General features: G+C 47.4%; 2 protein-coding genes across 6 annotated transcripts; one reads left to right on the forward strand and one right to left on the reverse strand.

The window, feature by feature from the left end:
- The first annotated feature begins 1,441 nt into the window (after positions 1-1,441).
- LOC110530707 (midnolin-B) lies at positions 1,442-11,013 on the forward strand. Of its 4 annotated transcripts, none has more exons than XM_021613955.3 (6): positions 1,442-2,060; positions 2,454-2,544; positions 2,912-2,974; positions 3,798-4,181; positions 4,676-5,102; positions 9,272-11,013. In XM_021613955.3, the coding sequence occupies exons 1-6, from the start codon at positions 1,837-1,839 to the stop codon at positions 9,550-9,552; spliced, it is 1,470 nt and encodes a 489-aa protein (XP_021469630.3). In that variant the 5' UTR covers positions 1,442-1,836; the 3' UTR covers positions 9,553-11,013. The 4 variants fall into 4 exon arrangements, with proteins under 4 accessions (XP_021469630.3, XP_021469632.1, XP_021469634.1 ...); XM_021613957.3 differs by having other exon boundaries at positions 3,798-3,956; XM_021613959.3 differs by having other exon boundaries at positions 1,486-2,060; positions 3,798-3,956; positions 9,275-11,013.
- Positions 11,014-11,078: 65 nt separating this feature from the next.
- On the reverse strand, positions 11,079-17,196 carry LOC110531000 (uncharacterized). Of its 2 annotated transcripts, XM_021614281.3 has the most exons (9): positions 16,591-17,195; positions 16,397-16,515; positions 12,352-16,318; positions 12,155-12,273; positions 11,972-12,072; positions 11,727-11,904; positions 11,439-11,642; positions 11,269-11,360; positions 11,079-11,190 (listed from the first exon to the last, which is right to left on the reverse strand). In XM_021614281.3, exons 1-9 carry the CDS (start codon positions 17,122-17,124, stop codon positions 11,138-11,140), a joined length of 5,367 nt encoding a protein of 1,788 aa, XP_021469956.3. In that variant the 5' UTR covers positions 17,125-17,195; the 3' UTR covers positions 11,079-11,137. The 2 variants fall into 2 exon arrangements, with proteins under 2 accessions (XP_021469956.3, XP_090039278.1); XM_090183152.1 differs by lacking the exons at positions 11,079-11,190; positions 11,269-11,360; positions 11,439-11,642; positions 11,727-11,904; positions 11,972-12,072 and having other exon boundaries at positions 12,151-12,273; positions 16,591-17,196.
- Positions 17,197-20,567: the final 3,371 nt, after the last annotated feature.

Consider the following 20,567-nt stretch of genomic DNA (forward strand, 5'->3'; position numbering starts at 1 on the left):
TCATAAAAACTTGAACTTGAACTGCAAATGCGTCATGCTTTTCCCTTGTTGATGTCTCTCTTACACCTCTCTGCAGGATGAGGTCCAAAGCTCAAGAGAACGATTGGTCAGGTTCTATACAGAAAGAGGCGTAGCAATGGCCGTCAAAGGACAATACAATCCTGAATAAGATCCAAGTTACACACAGGGAGGGAGGTTGAGATTCATGCTGAGATGGAGACTGTGGTGAGTGGGGGTTATTCTCTCTGCAACAACATTCAACAATAACACCCTCTCGCTTCTGCTCTGCTGTCTCTCTCAAACACTGGGATTTCCATTTGAGCATTTCAGAGATAGAGAGAGGTGGGGGAGAAAGGGAGAGAGAATACAATAGAGAGAGAGACAGAGAGAGAGAGAGAGAGAACAAAAGACAGAGAGCGAGAGAGAGAGAGAGAGAAAGAGAGAGAGAGAAAGAGAGAGAGAGAGAGAGAGAGAAAGAGAGAGAGAGAGAGAGAGAGAGAGAGAGAGAGAGAGCGAGAGAGAGGGAAGGAAACAAAAACAGACGAAGACAAAAAGAGAGACTCAGACAGAGAGCGTTGTCCCTATCCCCAAATATCGCTCTTGTTATTAGGAAGAGGGCAGAAGAAAGAGGATGACAGATGCTGAAAAGGAAGGGATAGAATGAGTGGGCGGAGGAAGGATAGTTGCACTTGCAGAGAACAGAGGATGGAGTGAGCGAGTGCATGAGTAGGTGGATGGAGGCAGGCAGGTGGGCCGGGAAAGGTCTGACGCAGTCTGGATGAAGCGGGGGCGGAGGGGGGCGGTGCTATATTTAGCACCCGATGGGAGAGGTTCTGGCTGCTTTTCTCTGCCTGTCTACGTCACAGAGTCTACGCTGGCCCTCTGGGCGTTATGTGACAGGTGACGGCACGCTGTTCTTTATCAATGAGGAGACTGGACTAGAATACTAAGCAGAGGAGCAGAGAAAGACCTGATGCCGTGGACTGTACAGGATACAATAACTTACAATAACGATTTGAATATACTGTCAAATAAAATACAACAGAAAATAATAGAATAGAATAGTGATTATTCGATTCATTTGCTTATTAAATTCCTAATATGTGAAATGCTTGGAAATGCACATTCTATTAAAGTCATAATGTGAATAGACAAAGCAGAAAGGAAATATCCTACACTCACAGCATTCTAAAGGGGTCCATTCTCAAATCAAATCAGTGTGCCAGCACTGAGCTCATAACTTCTTTTGTCAATATAAATTATAGTTTGTATCTGTCAAAACATTATTTTAAAAAAAAGGCAACATTGTTTTTTTTCTGATTACATCACCACCTTTATGAATGGCACAGTGCTTGGCGGTAGGCTACAAGAACGAGGGCGGGTCCTGTCTACACGTGGGTAGCAAGTAGAGCTGATAGGACCATGCGGTCCAACACTAGGCACTCACAATTGATTGGCTAGTGAGGACAGTGGGAGGATTTAACAGTCATCAAATAGAGACGCTTTTACGCATTGAACAGTTCAATGTGTAGGTTTGAGTCTGAGGAAGACAGGGTAGCCAAGAAGAGGCACTATATTGTGATTATCTATCTTCAGTTATCACTCAGTTACATATTTGGAACACACAGTTCAACTCATAGGCTACTGTACTTGGCTCCATTGATCAATAAAGACAAAGAACATCTAATTATTTATATTTCGTCTTCTGGAAAACGGCAGAAGAGTATCGGAGTTGTGTGGGTCAGTTCCAAATAACCTACATTTAGACAAGCGGATACCAGCTACTCTTTGATACTCCGACCCAAATAACGTGCCAAATAAAGCGCGGCCCAGCGAATGGACCATCATCAACCCGGCACACGTAGCTTTATTCCCCGTGCGGCTCTAGTCTGCGCGTCGGTACCTACTGAATCATTCATGCGCTTGTCCATCAGCTCGACCACAGGCAGCCGCTTCGAGCTCTCTGTCCATCGGGGAGAGACGGTGGAGGTGCTGAGGAGACGACTTTCCCAAAAGCTCAGAGTACCGAAAGAAAGATTCGTCTTGCTGCATAAGGAAACGTGAGTAGCCTAACCCCACTGGGCACATACGTCAATTCAAAGCCTATTTCACGTTGGTTCGACGTAATTTCATTGAAAGGACGTGGAAACGACGTTGATTCAGTACATTGGGTATGATTTCAAGGGGACCAAATAACAATTCTGATGTAGGCTTTTGTATTACATATTTGATGCAATATCATGTAATGGATTTTATGTCTGGTTCTGCATGAGCCTATAACTTCATTGTCAAACAGGCCTAACTCATAAATGAAATGCATTTATGTGCAGGTGTTCTTTTGTAAAATATCGTTTTAATCTCGTGTGAATAAAAGGCCAAGAATGAATTAATACAAATTGTTAAATGTTTCTATATACACATAGTAATGATCATGTCTTCTAATGTACCCACAGGCGGTTGAGTACAGGGAAACTACATGACCTGGGCATAGTTGATGGGAGTAAGCTGACACTGGTCCCAACTATTGAGGCAGGCTTGTTATCAGTAAGTCATATATTGTACAGTCCATAAATGGTTAACAAAGTTAACACCAGGTATTGAGTAAAGGAAACATGTCTGTAATGTTAAGTATAGTCTATAAAGCTTCAGCCAAGAGGTCTGGACCTTTATAGCAGAGGTGATATTACTAGGTGCTCTGGCAGTTCTCCCTGAACCACTTTTACAACAGAACCAAGTGTAAAAAAAAACCACCAGATTTACTGGGGATGTACTTGCCAGCTTCTGTGTGGCCCGATTCATAGGTCCTTCTATCGGCATTGATCTATCATATAGATCTATCATCATCTATCATATCATATCATATATATATATATATATAATATGCCTATTTTTGTTTTCTTTGCTTCCTTAGTCCCAACCATCCAGAAGAGAGCAGACCATCATGCAGGCTTTGGAGAGTTTAACTGAAACTCAGGTTGGTCTCTGATCTTTCACTGGACTTCTGTGTCATAAGATGGCTGTAACACTGTTGTCTCAATGTGGTAGGATTAAAGGCCTATGTAAATAAATAAGCAGCATTTTCTTTCTGTCCTCGTTCATACCAGCTCAGTACGGCTGGGTTGTTTCATGAAACAGCAAGGTTGTGCATTTGTGGTTGTTTCTGCATATGTATGTGTGTGTGGTTGAGATGGGAAGGAGTGACTCAACTTGACAAAGAACAGTTTTCTAAGAAATGGCTAGGTAGTTCTCATTATGGTCTGACTGCCCCCGCCCCAGACTGCACCTCACATGCACACATGCACGCGCACGCGCAGTGACCTAGCCTCCACCACAAGATTAAAATATCACCACTATATAGAGTATATTGGTTATATTTACACTAAATATCAGAAGCCATTTTGTACCAGAATGCAAACCCTCACATCAGATATTACAATGGAGGGGTGAGCAGTTCAACGAGACTGTTGTCGTGACTGCCGTCTTTAGGCCTGATAGCCTCTTTGTTACTGAAGTGTTCTGCTTCGTGACTGGGCTGGGCTAAATAGAGACACCAGACTGATAATAACAAAACACATCTAAATTGTAATGCCTCTGTGTCCATAGAAAGCAGTTAGCTCTCAGTAAATAGCTCTGAATGTCTGGGGCCAGAACACTAGTGAGAGGGTACCAATATGACTTGTCTGTTGAAGCTTATTACATCTTGGATCATTAAGGACCCTTGTAATGGAGTCAGGCAGCAAACAAATAAGTGCTGTAAATATATTAATCAAGTTATTCATCCTTTTCTGTATCTGCAGGTCAGTGACTTCCTGTCTGGCCGTTCACCCCTGACCCTTGCCCTCAGGGTCGGTGATCACATGATGTTCGTCCAGCTCCAACTGGCCCCCCAGAGTGCCGCTGGGCAGCAGCAGAGTCACCTCATCACCCAGCGAGCAGGCAGAGCTGGGGTTGAACAGGTGCATGCTGCGAAGTGTGGGTCCACTAGGTTCCCTTACCCCTGCCCAGCCCAGCTCTCCTCCAACACCCCAGCCTCCCCTGCCCCTGTCTCCCCTCATACCCCCTCCTCAACCTCTCACGTCACCTACCTCTCTCCCTCACCTAGTGCCCCCCCCCGCTCCACCAACCCCACCTGCTCCAGCCCTGCACCCCAGAGCCCAACCCCTGCCACCACCTACCCAGAGGTGGGACTAACAGATTATTCATATTATTATAATGTGACTATTATGTGTGTATTATCACATGCTAATGTTAGTTAAATACTTCAAAGCCTGATAATGTTAGCAAAGCAAGGAATAACTTTTCAATTTAATGTAGTTGCAGATATTTTGTAATATTTATTTATTGAAATATATGACAATTAGGCTACTGTTATTATCATTATACAGGCTCTATTTTGACTAGACAGGGAGTATCTTATATACAATATATATATATATTATATAATTTTGGGGTGGCAGGTAGCCTAGTGGTTAGAGCTTGGGCTAGTAACCGAAAGGTTGCTAGATCGAATCCCCGAGCTGACAAGGTACAAATCTGTCTTTCTGCCCCTGAACAAGGCAGTTTAACCCACTGTTCCTAGGCCGTCATTGTAAATAAGAATTTGTTTTGAACTGACTCGCCTAGTTAAATAAAGGTTAAATAAGAAATACAACCCTTTCGCCTCCCTTTATCACAGGGTGACTGCAGTGTGGCTGGTACTCCCACCTCTAATAAAACAGCTGCCGGGGAACCAGGTGCTGTCATAGAGAGCTTTGTGAGCCATGCCCCAGGAGTCTTCTCCGGGACCTTCTCAGGCACTCTGCCCCCAGCTGGGCAGGACAGCACCAGTACCGGTGTCAAGTCATCCAGACGAGGCATCAACACCATCTTCCAGATCCTCAACGACCTTCTCAGTGCCACTCGCCACTACCAAGGGGCTCCACTGTCCCTCTCCCAGCTCCTCTGCCGCCCTCCCAGCACCCCAACCAGCAGCACTCCGAGTACCCCAACCTCGCCCTTCCCGCCGCCCTCACCTCTCACCCCTGACCTTGTCAGCACTGCTACCTCAGGACCACTTACAGACCACATCAGCCAGGAACAAAGTCACTCATGTAAACCTACTGGTGAGTTGAGGTCCCACAGAATAACCAAAACGTGTCAATGCTGTGTGTAGCTGATTATAGGCAAAACAAAGTACAACATTATGCTGAGACAAAGGATGTTTAGGTTTTGTTATATTCGACTCCTTTTCTTCATAACACAACTAAAGAACCAAATGAATGAGATAGTGATTCTCTTTATTGTCTTCATTGAAAACATATGTGCATTAAATGAATGTTTAGCATTCAAGTATTCCTCGTCAGTGGTCTGTCACCTAGTTCTCGCTCCTGCATTCCCAAACCCTAGCGTCATGTTTGGAAACCAGTCCAGCCTTCTCAAGCAAGTCCCACAATAGTTGAGTTCTGGTTCTGCTTAGTGTCCAAGTTTAGAAAGTAGCAGCTGTACAGCAGAGAACACTGGTTGTGAGGGTATTGTTGGAAAGGAGGAAGTGGTTTCTGCGCCCCCTATTAATGAACTAGGGTTGTTTATATCCGTTCCCTGACGGCCTACGCATTCATTTGTTCCCCAGTCTGCAATGAATAAGAAAAGTATGTGTGGTTATAAGTGTTTTAGGGCAGAGCGAGCATGTAGCTACATGGCCCACAGGGGTCAGTTAGTAACAGGAATGCACTCACCGTCACACACACATAGTAACAGGACCTTAACCTTTTAACCTGAGGGTGCGAACTATTGTATCTCACCTTTTCACCCTAGCGCCGGAAACATACTAATGAACACATAATCATTGGCGACAGTGGCGGTTCTGGGTCACGTTGTCAGGGAAACGGCACTGCTCCATTCTTGGAATTAGAATTGATTCCATTTTGTTCATGGCCCCAAAAACAATGGTGCAATGTACTGTACGCTATATATACACAAAAGTATGTGGACACCCCTTCAAATTAGTGGATTTGGCTATTTCAGCTAGACCGTTGCTGACAGGAGGGTAAAAGCGAGCACACAGCCATGCAATCTCCATAGACAAACATTGGCAGTAGAATGACCTTACTGAAGAGCTCAGTGACTTTCAACGTGGCACCGTCATAGGATGCCAGCTTTCCAACAAGTCAATTTGTCACATTTGTGCCCCGCTAGAGCTGCCCCGGTCAACTGTAAGTGATGTTGTTGTGAAGTAACAATGGCTCAGATGCGAAATGGTAGGCCACGCAGCTCACAGAACAGGACCGCCGAGTCCTAAGGCGCATGGTGCGTAAAAATTATCTGTCCTCGGTTGCAAAACTCACTAACAATTTCCAAACTGGCTCTGGAAGCAACGTCAGCACAAGAACTGTTATTCGGGAGCTTCATGAAATGGGTTTCCATGGCCAAGCAGCCACACACAGCTTAAGATCACCATGCGCAATGCCAAGCGTCGGATAGAGTGGTATACAGCTCTCTGGAGTGATGAACCACGCTTCACCATCTGGCAGTCCGACAGACAAATCTGGATTTAGCGGATGCCAGTAGAAATGCTACCTGCCCGAATGCATAGTGTCAACTGTAACATTTGGTGGAGGAGTAATAATGGTCTGGGGCTGTTTTTCATGGTTCATAGGCCCCTTAGTTCCAGTAAAGGGAAACATACAGCATACGACATTCTAGACGATTCTGTGCTTCCTTCTTTGTTGCAACAGTTTGGGGAAGGCCCTTTCCTGTTTCAGCATGACAATTCCCCCGTGCACAAAGTGAGGTCCATATAGAAATGATTTGTCGAGACCGGTGTGGAATAACTTGACGGACCTGCACAGAGCTCTGACCTTAACCCCATCGAATACCTTTGGGATGAATTGGAACGCCAACTGCGAGCCAGACCTAATCGCCCAACATCTGTCCCTGACCTCACTAATGCTCTTGTGGCTGAATGGAAGCAAGTCCCCGCAGCAATTTTCAAACATCTAGTGGAAAGGCTTCCCAGAGGAGTGGGGGCTATTATATTAGCCGAAGGGGGACCAACTCTATATTAATCCCCATGATTTTGGACTGAAATGTTTGACCAGCAGGTGTCCACATACATTTTGTCATGTGGTGTATATGTAAACTCAGCAAAAAAAAAGACACGGCCCTTTTCAAAAGAGGTCATTTTTCAGGACCCTGTCTTTCAAAGATAATTCGTAAAAATCGAAATATCTTCACAGATCTTCATTGTAAAGGGTCTAAACACTGTTTCCATGCTTGTTCAATGAACCATAAACAATTAATGAACATGCACCTAACAGCTTACAGACGGTAGGCAATTAAGGTCACAGTTAGGAAAACTTACACTAAGTACACTAAAGAGGCCTTCCTACTGACTCTGAAAAACACCAAAGAAAGATGCCCAGGGTCCCTGCTCATCTGTGTGAATGTGCCTTAGGCATGCTGCAAGGAGGCATGAGGACTGCAGATGTGGCCAGGGCAATAAATTGCAATGTCCACACTGTGAGACGCCTAAGACAGCACTACAGGGAGACAGGATGGACAGCTAATCGTCCTCGCAGTTGCAGATCACGTGTAACAACACCTCAGTACATCTGAACAGCACACCTGCGGGACAGGTACAGGATGGCAACAACAACTGCCTGAGTTATACCAGGAACGCACAATCCCTCCATCAGTGCTCAGACTGTCAGCAATAGGCTCATAGAGGCTGGACTGAGGGCTTGTAGGCCTGTTGTAAGGCAGGTCCTCACCAGACATCACTGGCAAAAATGTCACATATGGGCACAAACCCACCGTTGGTGGACCAGACAGGACTGGCAAAAAGTGCTCTTCACTGTCGAGTTGCGATTTTGTCTCACCAGGGGTGATGGTCAGATTTGTGTTTATCATCGAAGGAATGAGCATTACACAGAGGCCTGTACTCTGGAGCGGGATCGAATTGGAGGTGGAGTGTCTGTCATGGTCTGGGGCGGTGTGTCACAGCATCATCGGACTGAGCTTGTTGTCATTGCAGGCAATCTCAACGCTGTGCGTTACAGGGAAGACATCCTCCTCCCTCCTCCCTCATGTGGTACCCTTCCTGCAGGCTCATCCAGATATGACCCTGGCATGACAATGCCACCAGCCATACTGCTCGTTCTGTGCGTGATTTCCTGCAAGACAGGAATGTCAGTGTTCCGCCATGGCCAGCAAAGAGCCCGTATCTCAATCCCATTGTGCACATCTGAGACCTGTTGGATCAGAGAGTGAGGGCTAGGGCCATTCCCCCCAGAAATGTCTGGAAATGTCTGGAAACTTGCAGGTGCCTTGGTGCAAGAGTGGGGTAGCGTCTCACAGCAAGAACTGGCAAATCTGGTGCAGTCCATGAGGAGATGCACTGTACTTAATGCAGCTGGTGGCCACACCAGATGCTGACTGTTACTTTTGATTTTGACCCCCCCTTTGTTCAGGGACACATTATTCAATTTCTGTTAGTCACACGTCTGTGGAACTTGTTCAGTTTATGTCTCAGTTGTTGAATCTTATGTTCATGCAAATATTTACACATGTTAAGTTTGCTGAAAATAAACTCAGTTGACAGTGAGAGGACGTTTCTTTTTTGCTGAGTTTATATACTACTTGAATTCCTGCTATAACATTCTTCCTCATGACCAGTGCTGTAAAGTACTTAAGTAAAAATACTTTAAAGTTCTACTTCAGTATTTTTTGGGGGTATCTATACTTTACCATTTATATTTGACATCTTTTACTTTCACTTCACTCCTAAAGAAAATAATGCACTTTTTACACAAATTTTCACTGACACCCCAAAAGTACTCATTACATTTTAAATGTAAAAGTGTCAAATTCACACACTTATCAAGAGAACATCCCTGGTCATCCCTACTGCCTCTAATCTGGCAGACTCACTAAACACAAATGCTTCGTTTGTAAATGTGTGCCGCTGGCTCTAAGAAATTTTTTTAATTGTGCCATCTGGTTTACTTAGAAGGAATTTGAAATTATTTATACTTTTGATATTTAAGTATATTTTAGCAATTACATTTGCTTTTGATACTTAAGTATATTTTAAACCAAATACATTTACCCAAGTAGCATTTTACTGGGTGACTTTAAATTTTACTTGAGTCATTTTCTATTAAGGTATCTTTTCTTTTACTACAGTATGACATTTGGGTACTTTTTCCTCCACTGCTCATGACTCTTCCCGTCTTCTTCCTCCCACCTGTTTTCTCTTCCCTCTCATCCTCCCTCCATCCTCTTCCTCTCTCAGCAGGCCTGTGTTCCAGTCAATCTGAGGAAGAGAACCAGTCATTGCGTTGTAAACTGGAGCGCCTTCAGATGTTGATGCACCAGAGACGCCTGCGCAGGCGGGCTCGCAGGGACACACGCACCTCACACCCCTACCCTCCTCACCGTCAACCCTGGTCGCCCGGACGAGACAAAGCCAGCCGCCATAGCAACGGCAGCCTGTCCAGCAGCGAGGGCTCTTCCCTGGACGACCTGGAGTTGCAATGGAAACCGGAGCTACCCTCCGACCTTGTGATGGCATAGAGAGAGATTAAAATAAGTTTGGACCTATGTCATTGGCTGTCCTTTGAATGGCTGAGTAGGAGAAATAAACTGCCCATTTTGGGACTCACTTGATCACACTGCAGAAGGACTCTTCATAAAGACAGCTGTCCTTTCTTGAAACTGGACATTCAAACAGAACTTCAGTAGTATATTGTATGTAAATAGTTTACACTCCCTTGACTGAGCTTTCCGCGGATCATATGACACTTCTTTACTGGCAGTCTATCTTGCCAGAGTCTGTTGGAACTGTTCTTTAACGTTTGAGGGTCTACCAGTCACTGTACCTACCATTTTAAACTCATCTGACGCACATCTTCAGTTGCTGTCGTTCACATTGTCAGAACTATGTAGCATTATGAGGTTGCCAAATAGATACGTTTCTGCACATTTGTTCTGACAGCTTCATTGCAAGGTTTTGCGGTCGCTCGAGTGAGTGAAGTGATAATTTGGTCTTTGTATACAGTATGTTCTGATGCATTAAGCAGCATGCAGGTAAAATATAAAATTAATGTTCTGATTTGACCCATGTAGACTGTTTAAGTTTGAAGCAATAATTGATTCTGTTCTGCAGACTTTCCTAGGAAATACAAATTCTGAAATCAGCAATTTGCCTCTTATACTCCTAACATCCATTTAACAAAATACTCCAACCCTAGACCTCAACTCAATGCCTGTATTGAGTGCTGGGGTGCGTTCAGTTAAATTAAACATTTGCTACGTTGCGTGACGGTTATTACTGCAGGACACTAAAACTTGAACAGATAGATGACCTGAAAGTGCAATGGAGTGTTCCGTAACCTCTCCCAGTTTAGTTATTCAGAACACTAATTGAATGCAACTAGTGTTTATTGGACAAATTCAGACAAATCCTTCCCATTTAAGAAACATTATGCTATATTAATAACCCCAGGTGTGTAAGGCATTGCTCAGTCACTACCAGCGCGACTGACGTTTACTGCGTTACTTGCAGTGTAAATTTAACCTGACAATTTAAATTAAATCAATAACAGAACACTTGAGTCACCCATCCTACAAATACAGAGTCAGACAAGTTTCAGAAAAGTATGGCATCAGGCAGTTCGTGTTCCTACGGTCAGTGCTGGTGATAGGAGACATGAGGGTTCCACACTCAGCTGCCCTCTTCCAGCCATCATGTCTCTTGTTTACGCCAAACATTGGTTATAGCTGCGAGGACTGTTTAGACAATGCCTCCTGCCTAAACTGACATTTTGGACTTGCCCTCACATACACGTCACGCAAGTTGAGCGCACATGAATCCAAACACTAAAATGTTTATTTTCAAAAATCAAGTAGTCAATTGACAAATAACTCCTGGATATTGATGGGGCCCAGGGGAACAATTCAGAACAGGAGCAATGTTACGAACCTGAGAAATGTAGCTCATGACAAAGTTCTGTGAATAAAGAGTGATCAGCTGCACACATTTTCCTATTTGATAACATAGCATTCCTGAATTTTACATTCCAAATAAATCCAGTCAGATGTGAACATTGTAACAGGTTTATTCTCCTCAAAAAGTTAAATAGGCAAGATTCTTGTAATATTACACTTGGACCATGATAGGGCCCAAGGTAGCTTCACCTTCCTTCTGCATATCTGAGGAGAGTAGAGAACAGTGATGGAATACATTACTTTTAAACTGGTAATAAAGCTCTGGCTTTGATTGACACTTACCTAAATCACTGTCCAGATCTCTAGCCTTGCTCACAGCACAGCTGGAGTCACAGCAGCCACAAACCAGGTCATCCCCACCTGCAGCCTTCCAGCTACAGATAAATATGAAGGTTAGTTTATATAGCAGCATGTCATAAAGGTACTATACCCACAACCCAGCTTATACATACCCATCAGTGAAAGAGCAGGCCTTGTTCTCAGCATCAATGGGGGAAGAGGCTGCAGCTGCTTTCAGATGACATGTTATGTAGAGCTGTTGGGAATCATTCTGTGGTTGGAACCTGAAGGACTCCAGCTGAAACTGGATCTTGTGATCCTGGGATCTGGACAGGAACTGGGAGCTGGAGCCGGTCAACTTGGCATCAACCAGACACCTGAGGAGACCAAGGGTCAACGTTAGGCTTCAGGGGTTACATTTAAGGTAATATAAGAGGAGTCAAACTGACAACTAAACTCACCCATGGTCCTCAATGAAAGAATATCTAGGGACAGTGTGGACATCAGGCGCCAAGGTGGCGACACAGCGGTCCACAAAGACGCGGAGGGGAACGTGGTGGTACGGCATGACCGAGGCTTCCATGTTGATGATGTCACCAAGATAGTAAAGGTTGGAGGGCCTCTCAAACTGCCAGTCGGCTGGAAAGACGAGTGGCATGTCAGTGTGGGTTTACACACAGGAAGAGGCTTCGTCAGGTTTACCTACCAGTCATTAACCTCAGGGAGAAGTAGAGTTCCTCTGCCACCATGTTGGAAGTGTAGGGGATCCAGGTTGGCTTCAGGGCATTGCTGCTCACATCGTGATTCCTAGAAACAAACACGGACTATGGCATTACTTAAACCTCAGAATGATGTGGTTTGTCAAAGTGAAGAACGCAACAATAGTTACCTCAAGTAGTGGCACTCAATATCAACCATAGCTGCACTGGTCTTCACTATAAAAGTGTTAGCAAGAGGTTTTGGCTCATAGACAAGCGTGAAGGTGTAGATCAGCACATCCTCAGTCATCTAGGAACAGGATCACAAGTGATGTAGCACAAGAATAAGGATTCACAGTCAGGACGTTAAACAGCAAATGTGACATACCGTCAGCTCACTGCCACAGCCATGCAGCTCTGATTCAAAGGTGATCACATGAACGTCAGCGTCCTCCTCAGTGGCAGCACAACCTCCTAGAGTGATACGCTCTGGCTGTATGAGCCGGCCAATCCCCAGCAGGTCCTGGTTCACCTGCACCCGGACCACACTCTCCCCACACTGAGCCGACACACTGTTGGCCGCCACCTGCTTCAGCCGCTCAGACACAGTATGCCTGTGCTCAGGCTTTGCAACTTCAGGATAGCGCCAAGTCAAAGGGTTCTCAGACGTCTGCTTGGACTGGGAGCTCTCAGGGTCTTCATCCTGGCTAGGTTGCTGGCCCACAGGCTGATCCCCAACAGGTTGCTGGCCCACAGGCTGCTCCCCAACAGGTTGCTGGCCCACAGGCTGCTCGCTAGGTACCTGGCCCACAGGCTGCTCGCTAGGTACCTGGCCCACAGGCTGCTGGCTTGGTTCTTGGCCCACAGGCTGCTGGCTTGGTTCTTGGCCCACAGGCTGCTGGCTTGGTTCTTGGCCCACAGGCTGCTGGCTTGGTTCTTGGCCCACAGGCTGCTCTCCAACATGCTCACTAGGTTCCTGAACCAAAGGCTCGCCAACAGGCTGCTCACTAGGTTCTTGGCCCACAGGCTCGCCAAAGGGCTGCTCGCCAGGTTCCTGGCCCACAGGTTCTCCAACATGCTCACTAGGTTCTTGGCCCAAAGGCTCGCCAACAGGCTGCTGGCTAAGTTCCTGGCCCACAGGCTGCTCTCCAGGTTCATGGCCCACAGGCTGCTCTCCAACACGCTCGCTAGGTTCTTGGCCCACAGGCTCGCTAGGTTCTTGGCCCACAGGCTGCTCACTAGGATCTTGGCCCACAGGCTCGCTAGGTTCTTGGCCCACAGGCTGCTCACTAGGATCTTGGCCCACAGGCTCATGGCCCACAGGCTGCTCTCCAACAGGACGCTGGCCCACAGGCTCACTAGAATCTTGGCCAACAGGCTCTCCAACATGCTCACTAGACTCTTGGCCTAAAGGATCGCTAGGGTCCTGGCCCAAAGGCTGGCCCACAGGTTGCTCTCCAACAGGGTCCTGGCTCACAGGCTGCTCTCCAGGTTCATAGCCCACAGGCTCTTGGGCCACAGGCTGGCTAGGTGCCTGACCCACAGGCTGCTCGCTAGGTTCATAGCCCACAGGCTCTTGGGCCACAGGCTGGCTAGGTTCCTGACCCACAGGCTGCTCGCTAGGTTCCTTGCCCACAGGCTGCTCGCTAGGTTCATTACCCAAAATCTCACTTGGTTCCTGGCCCACAGGCTCGCTAGGTTCATTCCCCAATGGCTCGCCAACAGGCTGCTCACGAGGTTCTTGGCACACAGGCTCACTAGGTTCTTGGCCCACAGGCTGCTGGCTAAGTTCCTGGCCCACGGGCTGCTCTCCAACAGGCTGCTGGCCCACAGGCTCTCCAACATGCTCACTAGGGTCTTGGCCCAAAGGCTCGCCAACAGGCTGCTGGCCCACAGGCTCTCCAACATGCTCACTAGGGTCTTGGCCCAAAGGCTCGCCAACAGGCTGCTGGTTAAGTTCCTGGCCCACAGGCTGCTCGCCAACAGGATGCTGGCCCACAGGCTCACTAGGATATTTGCCCACAGGCTCACCAACATGCTCACTAGATTCTTGTGCGAAAGGATTGCTAGCGTCCTGGCCCAAAGGCTCGCCAACAGGTTGCTTGCTTAGTTCTTGGCCCACAGGCTGCTCTCCAGGTTCATGGCCCACAGGCTGCTCTCCAGGTTCATGGCCCACAGGCTGCTCTCCAGGTTCATGGCCCACAGGCTCTTGGACCACAGGCACTCCAACATGCTCACTAGTGTCTTGGCCCACAGGCTGGCCAGGTTCCTGACCCACAGGCTCACCAGATTCCTGACCCACAGGCTGGCTAGGATCAAGGCCCACAGGTTCGCTGCTACCTTCCCAGACCACAGGCTCTCCGCGAGGTCCTTGAACGAAAGGCTGCCCTCCAGCTGCCTGGCCCACAGGCTGCTCTCCAACAGGTTGCTGTCCCACAGGCTCGCTAGGTTCCTGGCCCACAGGCACTCCAACATGCTCACTAGTGTCTTGGCCCACAGGCTCCTCGCCAGGTTCCTGACCCACAGGCTCCTCGCCAGGTTCCTGACCCACAGGCACACCAACATGCTCACTAGTGTCTTGGCCCACAGGCTCCTCACCAGGTTCCTGACCCACAGGCTCCTCGCCAGGTTCCTGACCCACAGGCTCCTCGCCAGGTTCCTGACCCACAGGCGCCTCGCCAGGTTCCTGACCCACAGGCTCGCTAGGTTCCTGGCCCACAGGCACACCAACATGCTCACTAGTGTCTTGGCCCACAGGCTCCTCACCAGGTTCCTGACCCACAGGCTCCTCGCCAGGTTCCTGACCCACAGGCTCCTCGCCAGGTTCCTGGCCCACAGGCACTCCAACATGCTCACTAGTGTCTTGGCCCACAGGCTCCTCACCAGGTTCCTGACCCACAGGCTCCTCGCCAGGTTCCTGACCCACAGGCTCGCTAGGATCAAGGCCCACAGGTTCGCTGCTACCTTCCCAGACCACAGGCTCTCCGCGAGGTCCTTGAACGAAAGGCTGCCCTCCAGCTGCCTGGCCCACAGGCTGCTCTCCAACAGGTTGCTGTCCCACAGGCTCGCTAGGTTCCTGGCCCACAGGCACTCCAACATGCTCACTAGTGTCTTGGCCCACAGGCTCCTCGCCAGGTTCCTGACCCACAGGCTCCTCGCCAGGTTCCTGACCCACAGGCACACCAACATGCTCACTAGTGTCTTGGCCCACAGGCTCCTCACCAGGTTCCTGACCCACAGGCTCCTCGCCAGGTTCCTGACCCACAGGCTCGCTAGGTTCCTGGCCCACAGGCACTCCAACATGCTCACTAGTGTCTTGGCCAACAGGCTCCTCGCCAGGTTCCTGACCCACAGGCTCCTCGCCAGGTTCCTGACCCACAGGAGCCTCGCCAGGTTCCTGACCCACAGGCTCGCTAGGTTCCTGGCCCACAGGCACACCAACATGCTCACTAGTGTCTTGGCCCACAGGCTCCTCACCAGGTTCCTGACCCACAGGCTCCTCGCCAGGTTCCTGACCCACAGGCTCACTAGGTTCCTGGCCCACAGGCACTCCAACATGCTCACTAGTGTCTTGGCCCACAGGCTCCTCACCAGGTTCCTGACCCACAGGCTCCTCGCCAGGTTCCTGACCCACAGGCTCGCTAGGTTCCTGGCCCACAGGCACTCCAACATGCTCACTAGTGTCTTGGCCCACAGGCTCCTCGCCTGGTTCCTGACCCACAGGCTCCTCGCCGGGTTCCTGACCCACAGGCTCCTCGCCGGGTTCCTGACCCACAGGCTCCTCGCTAGGTTCTTGGCTCAAAGGATTGCTAGGTGCCTGGCCCACAGGCTGCTCGTTAGGATATTGACTGACAAGCTCTTTGCTAGGTTCCCGGCCCACAGGTTCGCCGCTAGCTTCCCAGACCACAGGTTCGCCGCTAGCTTCCCAGACCACAGGCTCTCTGCGAGGTCCTTGAACGACAGGCTGCCCTCCAGCTGCCTGGCCCACAGGCTGCCCTCCAGCTGCCTGGCCCACAGGCTCGCTAGTTTCTAAGCCCAAAAGCCCACCATAAAGCTTGCTAGGTTCCTGTCCAACAGTCTTTCCAACCGGATCCTGGCCCACAGGCTCTACTACAGGCTTTATAACAACCTGGCTAGGTTCCCTGCCCACAGGCTCTATGCTAGGTTCCCGGCCCACAGGCTCTACCACAGGCTTTATAACAACCTGGCTAGGTTCCCTGCCCACAGGCTCTAAGCTAGGTTCCCGGCCCACAGGCTCTACCACAGGCTTTATAACAACCTGGCTAGGTTCTCGGCCCACAGGATTGCTAGATTCTACAGCATACTTCAGGGAATTGCTGCTCACTTCATGATTCCTAGAAACACGGAAAATACCATTACTTAAACTTCAGAATTATAGATGTTGTCAAAGTGAAGAATGCAACAATAGTTACCTCAAGTAGTGACACTCAATATCAACCATAGCTTTACTGGTGTTCAATATAGAAATGTTAGCAAGAGGTTTTGGCTCATAGACAAGAGTGAAGGTGTAGATCAGCACATCCTCAGTCATCTAGGAACAGAACACAAATCATGCATCAGATAATGATGACATCCTTCAGGAAGTTAAACAGCAAATGTGACATACCATCAGCTCACTGCCACAGCCATGCAGCTCTGATTCAAAAGTGAGCACAAGAGCTTCAGCATCCTCCTTAATGGCAGCACAGCCTCCTAGAGTGATAAGCTCTGGCTGGATGAGCCGGCCAATCCCCAGAAGTTCCTGTTTCACCTCCACACGGACCACACTTTGCCCACACCAAGCCACAACACCGTTGGCTGCCACCTGCTTTAGCCGCTCAAACACTGTAGATTTGCGCTCATGCTTCTCAATCGTAGGATAGAGCCAAGTCAGAGGGTTCTCAAATGTCTGCTTGGACTGGAAGCTCTCAGGGTCTTCATCCTGGCTAGTTTCCTGCCCCACAGGCTCGACAACGGGCTTGCTAGGTTCTTGTCCCACAGGGTCTTCTTGCATTGGCTTCGGAGTGTCAAACTGGGCTGAAACGCCATCGTCATGCAGAAACCCCAATCTCGGATAAAACCATCTGGAGATCCAAGCATCACTAACACAGCCAAACACCACGACCAACAGCAGCACTGCAGACACTTGCCTGAACCCCATCACTCCAAATAGACATAAGTTATTCTTGTAAATTCTTCCACAGAGTCTGTCAAACCATTTTATAGCCACGATGTCTAACAAAGGCCCCAACCCATTCAGAAATCAGCTTGATTATTGTCCAGACCTGATTAATTAAACAGGTGCTGAAGAATGTGAAGTTGATTGTCATTTGGTTGCCTTTGTGCAGACAAAATCACATACACCTGGAGCTTTATTGAGGATGGCTCAACTTTAGAGTGTTCATAGAAAAGTAATATGTAGGACAGACATGCTTTTCTATAGTGGATGTTACTCCCAGAGCCTGTTGAGCTAACCTTGGTAGAGAAAATTAAGGATTGGTCAGACGTCAGTGATATTGGGAAACTGATACACAATTGTTATGGTTGAAGTTTTTATGCATTTTTACCGCTTTTCACAGATGGATCCAAGGACCCAGAAAGTGGGCGCACAGCTAGCAGGTGTTTATGTTCCTGAACTTGATGTGCCGAAATGTTGAAGACTAACAGATGAACTGTCAGTATAATCATTTGAACTGTTGGCGATAGTAGTTTCCCTCCAGTGGGTGGAGGACATACAACCTGTCAGAAGTATAGTACGCTCAGATTCCCTGTCTGTATTGAATTGTTCATCATCTGGCTAATCTAATAGGAGTGACCTACTATTGGAGGTATTCATGTTATTATGGAGAATTGAGAGACAGGGAGTGATGAATGAATGAATGTATGAATTAAATTATAATTCATATCAAACTATATGCTCTCCAAAGAAAGGTTGGTAGACCAATATTCAATGGTCAGATTAGGAAGGAAGAGGTGATGTAACAGTAGTGTCCCGTCCTCTCAGGTCGTTGGCGTGGGGTAGGATCAGATAGGGTTCAAGTAGTGGATTAAGGTGATGGGTTTTAATGAGTATAGGGTTAGTTGGTAACGTAATAAAAAAATAAGTATCTGCTTGTCACCATCAATTGTCTGAATTAATCTGATGAATCAAGAAATCTGTCATTTGGATGGTTTTGCCAAGGAAGTCTTAGTCACACAATTTTACATCTAGCTAAGGTGTTTGGTGCAGTATTTCTCAAGTACAAAAAGTTGCCTGAAAACCAGTAGTGCACTACAGACAGATTCTAGTCAGCTGCTGCAGTGCAGGACTGATTTCTGAGAACATGTCTACAACTTCATCAGCAAGCTGTCAAACTATCAGAAATAAAGAACAAACTACACACAGTTTACCACTGCCCAAAACCACTATCTAGCTAAGTTCCATCCCTGTGTTTGTCAATGAACAGAGAACAGGCACATTGATCAAATGTAAAAAATAATCATAATAATTGTATGTGTGACACAAGTCTTACTTACGGGTCAATTTCCAGCAATGCAGAGCTAAAGTTAACATGAAAAATTGAAATAGTGACAAGGAATAAATACAGTGAAAAACAAATAAAAATAATGAATAAAAATAACATGGCTACCTGCAGGGAGTACCAGTACCGAGTCGATGTGCAGGGGTACAAGGTAATTGAGGTAGCTATGTGCTGTACATAGAGCTAAAGTAACTAGGCAACAGTATAAATAATAGACAGTAGCAGCAGTGTGTGTGTGTGTGTGTGTGGCGTCAGTATGCATGTGTGTGCATGTTATGTGTGTGTGGGCGTGTTTGTGTGTTAGTGAAAGTGTGTGAGCGCATAGAGCAGTGTTCCCCAACTGGCGGCCCGTGGGCCGAATTTGGCCCGCGGATGGTCATATCTGCCCTCCTAAGTTTTCCGAGCAAAACATGAAAGACTAGAAACACCAGGAAATCCGCTCCAATTGATTTTAATTTAAGTACTCTGTTCCAAGGTATTCCCACGCATAATAGAGAGACACGTGACCGGTTTGAAATGCAAGGTTTGAAATGATTATGTTTTAGTCAAACATATCTCTTTGGGCTTCTTGAGGTCAATTTGCAGTCTACAAATGATTTTGTAATTATGTTCTGGCCCCCCGACCATGCACTCAACAAAACAATTGGCCCTCGGCTGAATCTCGTTGATGATCCCTGGCATGGAGTCAGTGCAAATAAGTTAGTACAAAAAAGGGTCAATGCAGGTACAGCAGTATGTGTAGCCATTTGATTAGCTATATAGCAGTCTTGTTTAGAAGTCTTATGGCTTGGAGGTAGAAGCTGTTCGGGGTCCTGTTGGTGCCAGACTTGGTGCACTGGTACCGCTTGTCATGCAGAAACAGAACGCAGTCTGTGGCTTGGGTGGCTGGAGTCTGACAATTTTTTGGCCTTAATTAACAACCCATCCGAACACTGCCTACTATAGAGGTCCTGGATGGCAGGGAGTGATGTACTAGGCCATACGCATGACCCTCTGTAGCGCCTTGCGGTCGGATGCCAAGCGGTTGCCATACCAAGCGGTGGTGCAGCCAGTCCAGATGCTCTCGATGGTGCTGCTGAAGAACTTTTTGAAAATCTGAGGGCCTATGCCAAATCTTTGGGTAAGAAGCATTGCCGTGCGCTCTTCACAACTGTGTTGTGTTTGAACCCTGTCCACTACAGCCCTGTCAATATGAATGGGGGTGTATCTCGGCCTTCCGTTTCCTGTAGTCCACAATCAGATCCATTGTTTTACTGACGTTGAGGGAGAGGTTGTCCTGGCACCACACTGCTAGGCTGTCATCGTTGGTGATCAGACCTACCACCGTCGGCAAACTTAATGGTGTTGGAGTCGTGCAGGAGTGGACTAAGCACGCACCCTTGAGGTGCCCCCGTGTTGATGGTCAGCGTGCCGGATGTGTTATTGCCTACCCTCACCACCTGGGGGCAGCCTGTCAAGAAGTCCAGGATCCAGTTGCAGGGGGAGGTGTTCAGTCCCAGGGCAGGCAGGCCACGTTAGCTAAATAAACACATCAAGTTACTGGCTCGTGGCAAAGTGTTTCAGTGCCATTTTGTGCTTGCAACTTTTGATTAGAGATCAGAGGTGTAAAAAGTACTACATTGTACTTTCACTCAAGTATGACAAAGTAAAAGCTACACATTCTATTCCTCATCTTTAGCAAAACAGATGGCACAATTTCATGTATTCCTTTAGACAGCCATGAGACACTCCAACACAATTTATAAAGGAGCCATTTGTTGAATGGGTCCACCAGATCAGAGGCAGTAGTGGAGACAAGGGACCTTCTCTTGATAAGGTGTGTGAATTGTACCTTTTCCATTACTGCTAACCATTCAAATTCTAACTAGAACTTTTGGGTGTCAGGGAAAAAATATGGAGTAAAAAGTACTTCCATTTTCTTTAGGAATGTAATGAAGTAGTCAAAAATGTAAGTTGTAAAAAAGTAAAGCTACTCCAAAAAAACTACTTAAGTACTTCACACCACTGCCAGAGATATGTAATGAGATGGTCTTGTCTACCCGAACAGAGTTAGGATCGTTGCTTACAAGTTCAGAACTGGGAG

The sequence above is a fragment of the Oncorhynchus mykiss genome, chromosome 8, assembly GCF_057628025.1.
Source record: "Oncorhynchus mykiss isolate SJ-2025 chromosome 8, ASM5762802v1, whole genome shotgun sequence".
Taxonomy (NCBI): Eukaryota; Metazoa; Chordata; class Actinopteri; order Salmoniformes; family Salmonidae; genus Oncorhynchus; species Oncorhynchus mykiss.